This window comes from Chenopodium quinoa, unplaced genomic scaffold, assembly GCF_001683475.1.
Source record: "Chenopodium quinoa cultivar QQ74 unplaced genomic scaffold, ASM168347v1, whole genome shotgun sequence".
In the NCBI taxonomy this organism is placed as follows: Eukaryota; Viridiplantae; Streptophyta; class Magnoliopsida; order Caryophyllales; family Amaranthaceae; genus Chenopodium; species Chenopodium quinoa.
The window spans coordinates 4,152,370-4,157,402 of NW_018742616.1; the positions used below are offsets into that span (position 1 = coordinate 4,152,370).

A 5,033-nucleotide genomic window follows, 5' to 3' on the forward strand; every position below is an offset into this window, starting at 1 on the left:
TTATATATTTTTATTTATGAAAGACTACTTTACTTCCAAGTGTAAAGACTATTAAACCACCTAATGAGTATTAGACTTTACAACAAGTGGTCTGGCCAGAAATTTAGGTTCATCAAATCCAATATATATTTATTATGCAAAAAAAAGATACCTACAACCTCTCAGAAAAGAGTTGAAAGATCAAGTGTGGAAACTAATACAGTGAATGATGTCAAAGTAAATAAATAATAATGTAAAAAAAAAAAAAAACCAGAGAGCTAACACTTCAATTATATTTTATTCAAGGTAGTCTTGCAAGCTTAGATCATGGTATTCCACCATACACGTACACTTCCATCTTGATATCCCAAATCAGCGTCAATTGCAAAGAACAGGAATTGTTGCATATTAAGTCGGAAGGAAAGCATGCAAGTAATAACAGCCAAACCATCAACAAAAAATGCTTGCAGCAGTATTCGATCTAGAGAGTGGAATATTTATTGAATGTAAGTGACTGTAGGTACCTGCAGATGTCAGCATTTCAAAATTAGAGAAGTTTGGGAAATATAAATGATGTAAAGCTTAAATCATTAAAGATCAAATGAAGCAAAAAACATTAATAGATGTAACCACAGGGCACTGGTATTACCTCGCCGTCAATATAGACATCCAAGAGATGGGCAACTTTAGACCACTCTTTACTCTACTTCCTCCTGAGTTTATCATTTAAGAAAGGACAAGTTTTAGAGGAGAATTTCGTCAAGTTGTGGAGACGTTGCATAGCATCTTGGGATGGAAGACGCTTCAAATTTGGCAAATTACGAAGACTTAGGGATTTAAGAAATGTAAATTTCCCAAGCCAATCAGGTAATATTTCCAACCTTGTAAAACCATTGATCTGCAGAGATGTCAGTAACACTAGATGCTGAAGTTGGACAGGAAGTGTTTCTACATCATAATCATCCAATGAAATCAATTTGAGGGATTTGCAAACAGGACTACATTCACCCAAGTCCCTTGGTAACAATTCATCAGTCCACAAACTATTCAAACAAGGGAGACTTGCCAACCCTACGAGCTCACGTTTGAAAATCTTTCTTCTGCTAGTCGATGAAATAATCCAGAGTTTCGAAAGCTGGGATGGTGTTAACTTCAAAGCAATTAATTACCTTGAATTCTTCAATCAGTTTGCAGCATTGGAATCCATCGTTTGGGAATGAAATGGTCAACCTGGTGCAAATCTAGCGACAATATATGAAGAAATCTAAAGTTTTCCAGATTGAGACATCCCTCCCCATCATAGTTCCGCATTTCAAGAGAAACGAGGTTTTGAAGTGGGGTAACTATGGCTGTCAACCAAGTAGGAAATGTTGTGCCCCCATGGTTATAAATACTAAGTGTAAACAAATTTTCATTGGGTCGTAGGGCCTCTAGAACTTCATTAGCCTCAAACTTGGCAAAGAAGCTCCCATTGGGTTGCAGAGCTTGTTCGCAGTCAGGTTCCCATTGTAGGATCAAGTGGCAAACCTTTGTTTTGTCTGCTAAAATCAAGCTTCTAGCTTGTTCACCATTTATGAAATCTAAACCACTAATCTCCAATAATCCTCCGAGCTTTTTGAACAATGCCAAATCACTCAACGTTCCACCACAATCATGCTTTAAATTAATTGCAGGCAAAGTTTGTAAATCAGTTAAATAGCCTAAGCCTTTAGGAATGCTGATGGAACAATTAACATAAATGTGCCGCAATTTTGCTAATTCACAAATAAGGGGTGGAAGATTAGGCTTTGATCGTTCAACAACTTGAATTTGTAAGGATTGAAGATGGAAAAGGTTTTTGATTTCTTTAGGAATCATCTCGAGGTTCAAAACAGTAATATTAAGATACTTAGATGCCTTAGGATACCAAGCAACCTCATGTTCAATACCTCCCTACAATCTAATCTTAACACCCTTAAATACCTACAGTGAAATAAAAAATTCTAAGCTAGGAACATACCCGTGATCAACATACGTACATAACTTCAAATAGAAATTAATTGTGCCTTATCAATGAGCTCGTCCTCTTCAAATTGCACAATAGGAAAAACATTTTTTTAAAGATGTGTTTAGCAAGTGTTCAAAGCTTAATTTGAGAAAAGGTAAAACATAAAGTTCATCTTCTTCCATTCATACATTTTCCATCCATAAATCACTTTCCTCTATTTTCTTCTACCTTTCTATGCTCTGATTTCTTAGCAAGCTAAGTCCCCTATCTCTTCTATGGCAAGAGGAACACCGTCACATATCAACAGTGTATGTGCAATCCTTTGTTTCTCACTATGCAGAACTTAACCAGCTAGATTCTCCTTCAATAAGGACAAACTATCCTCCCATTTTAAACTCATTAACGAATAAATAAAGGGTCTATGAATGATTTTCTTATTATGGCTAATGTAATTGTAAGTTTCCATTCTTGACACCACTTCTCTGTTCCTTGAAGTCACCAAAATTGTGGAACCCCTCAATCCACCAATATCATGAAATACCAAGCATAAACTTGTCCAATTGAAAGTAGGCCATACATCATCCAACACTATCAAAAATTTCTCTTTCCCAAGTTTGGCTTGAAGCATTAATACAAGTGTTTGGCGATCCAAATTCCCTGAAAATATCCCATAAAGCCTCGCCACCATATTACTCAAGATATTCATCAAATCAAAAGTAGGGGTCACGGTGAGCCAGATTATTTGATGATTAAAAAATTTCTTCACTTGTTCTGCCTGAGAAACATGTTTGGCCAAAGCTGTCTTTCCCAAACCTATCACAGAATAATGAAGAATATAAAACTTGTTTGGAGCTTAACATAATACATAACAGCATACATTTTCTAAGCATACACAAACATAGAAATAGAATCGAGTTGTAAAGAAAAGGTAATACCTCCCATACCCATAATTGCTATGACTTTGAGATTTGCATCATTGTTGGTGAAACGGCAACACAAGTCAACCAAATCAACGATGTCCTGTTCTCTTCCTATTAAGCGAATGTCACCAACAAAATTGACGACGCAGCTGACTAAATCTTTTGTCATTGTAACGAATGTTGCCACCCATGATATCATCAACATGGGTGTATATGCGACTAATTAAACTCTTTGATTGAAGAATTTTACGACGAATACGGGGAATGCTGCAGCAGAAATAAGATATTACGTCAATGACATTACTATTGTGCCTTTTTCTTCTTCGCTTCAAAACTTATACAATCGTCAATCAAGTTTTCGGCTTCATAAGCATCATCATTCATCTTCTTCAACCAGTACGCCCTCAATGGTTTTGTATCAAGTAACAATTCAAAAAGTTTATCTTCAATCTCATTAATCTCATCAATCAAGGCCCGTCCCTGAATAAGGGGAGGAGGGAGATAATGTCTATTTGACATTAAAGAGTTATTCTTTCGATCAAACCCTGCAACACATTACAACTAAAGTTAACTTAATTATCCAACACAAAAGAGATCTAATTTCATAGTCCAATCCTAACATTTAAGGGTTTTGCAATACATTAGCAATCAAATTTGATACAATTATCAAATAAGGCTCAAAATTTTAGGGATATTTGATTCAATTATCGATTAGACTCATAATTTTCTTTTCTAACAACATAATCACTGGTTATCATCTTTCATAATCTTAGTAATTAGAACCAATAATTCAGATTTTCGAACCCTTAACTTACTACACTGATAGGAGGCAGTTAGGGTGGCTGAGGAGGGAGTGGTGGCCGGAAGGTGACAGTGAAGGTGGCTGGATCTCACTAACAAAAATAATAACTGAAAGTGTTAAATGATAGTGAAATTTAAATTATGTGATTTTAGGTGGTAGTAAAATAAAATAAAATTTTAGATGGATAGAAAAAGTGTAATAGGGGTGTTTGAGTGGTAGCAAAAGTGAAAACTTCCTTTAAATTATTACTAATAGAACAATTTTTTAGTGTATGTAGTCATTAACTTAAATTTAAAGTGTAAATGCATGAGTAAGAGATACATGCAATGACTGATAAGATGATGGAAATAATTTTATTGAAAAAATTAAGATAATAATTTGCTAAATTTCATATTTTGTAATTTTTTTTAAAAGCTGAATTTCAAACCTCTACTAGCTAGTTATACGAGGTGAAAGTTTAAGAAGAAAGGCATATTTTCAAGATATTACTCCCCCTGTCCCTTATTAATAGTCCCTTATGGCCTAATTTAAGTCCCAAAATAATAGTCTCATTTGCTTTTTCCAACTACTATTAGTATTACTCCCTTTGTGCCTTATTGATAGTCCCTTATGGCTAATTTTAATTCCTAAAATAATATTCTCATTTGCTTTTTTCAAGTACAATTAATATTAATCTTTTACCAAAATTCTTTTGCAACAATAATTGTGCAAATTTAATTTTCTCATGTAAATTTTGCTTTTTCAGATCATGTATTTTTATTCCTTCCTCTCTCTACTTTTTGCATACCCAATGTAAATTTACCTTTTCAATGTACTTTTAATACTACTTATCTATGTTTATTAATTTCCGTGAAAATTGCACATAAAGGACTATCAATAAGGGGTGGAGGGAGTAATTTTTTACCAAAATTTCCTTCAATTTGCAATAATATTTGTGCAAATTAAGCTTTCCTATGTAAAATTTGTATTTCCAAATACTTGTATTACTTTCTCTCTCTACTTTTTTGCATAACCCATGTAAATTTACCTTATCAATATACTTTTACTTCTTCTTATTTAAGTTTCTTAATTCCCGTAAAATTTCACCATAAGAGGCTATCAAATAAGGAACAGAGGGAATATATACTTTTAGAAACTTGGAGCATCACTTTTGAACTTTTGATCTTAAGTTATTGGAAGGTTTAAAAGTGTTATTTCAATTGTTTTTATGGGATTTTTAAGTAAGGTAATATTTCTTGTAATTTACGTGCACGAGGTTGTGAAAATGGTATTAAGATTTTATTATTTAACTTAGGAGAAAGCTTCGTAAAAAGTTAGTTTTAATAAATAGTATTCGTTCATACTA

At 33.6% G+C, this 5,033-nt stretch overlaps 1 protein-coding gene across 1 annotated transcript; it reads right to left on the reverse strand.

Annotated features, from left to right (window-relative positions):
* Positions 1–682: 682 nt before the first annotated feature.
* On the reverse strand, positions 683–3,055 carry LOC110721379 (disease resistance protein RGA2-like). The gene is made up of 4 exons (XM_021900514.1): positions 2,902–3,055; positions 2,544–2,779; positions 1,210–1,911; positions 683–1,114 (listed from the first exon to the last, which is right to left on the reverse strand). Exons 1-4 carry the CDS (start codon positions 3,053–3,055, stop codon positions 683–685), a joined length of 1,524 nt encoding a protein of 507 aa, XP_021756206.1.
* Between the last annotated feature and the right edge of the window lie 1,978 nt (positions 3,056–5,033).

Coding starts and splice junctions, on each gene's coding strand:
- LOC110721379 (XM_021900514.1), bottom strand. CDS start 3,055: ATGACAAAAGATTTAGTCAGCTGCGTCGTCAATTTTGTTGGTGACATT. Junction 2,780..2,901: donor AGCAATTATGGGTATGGGAG/GTATTACCTTTT, acceptor ATTCTGTGATAG/GTTTGGGAAAGACAGCTTTG. Junction 1,912..2,543: donor TTTTGATAGTGTTGGATGAT/GTATGGCCTACT, acceptor ATTAGATTGTAG/GGAGGTATTGAACATGAGGT.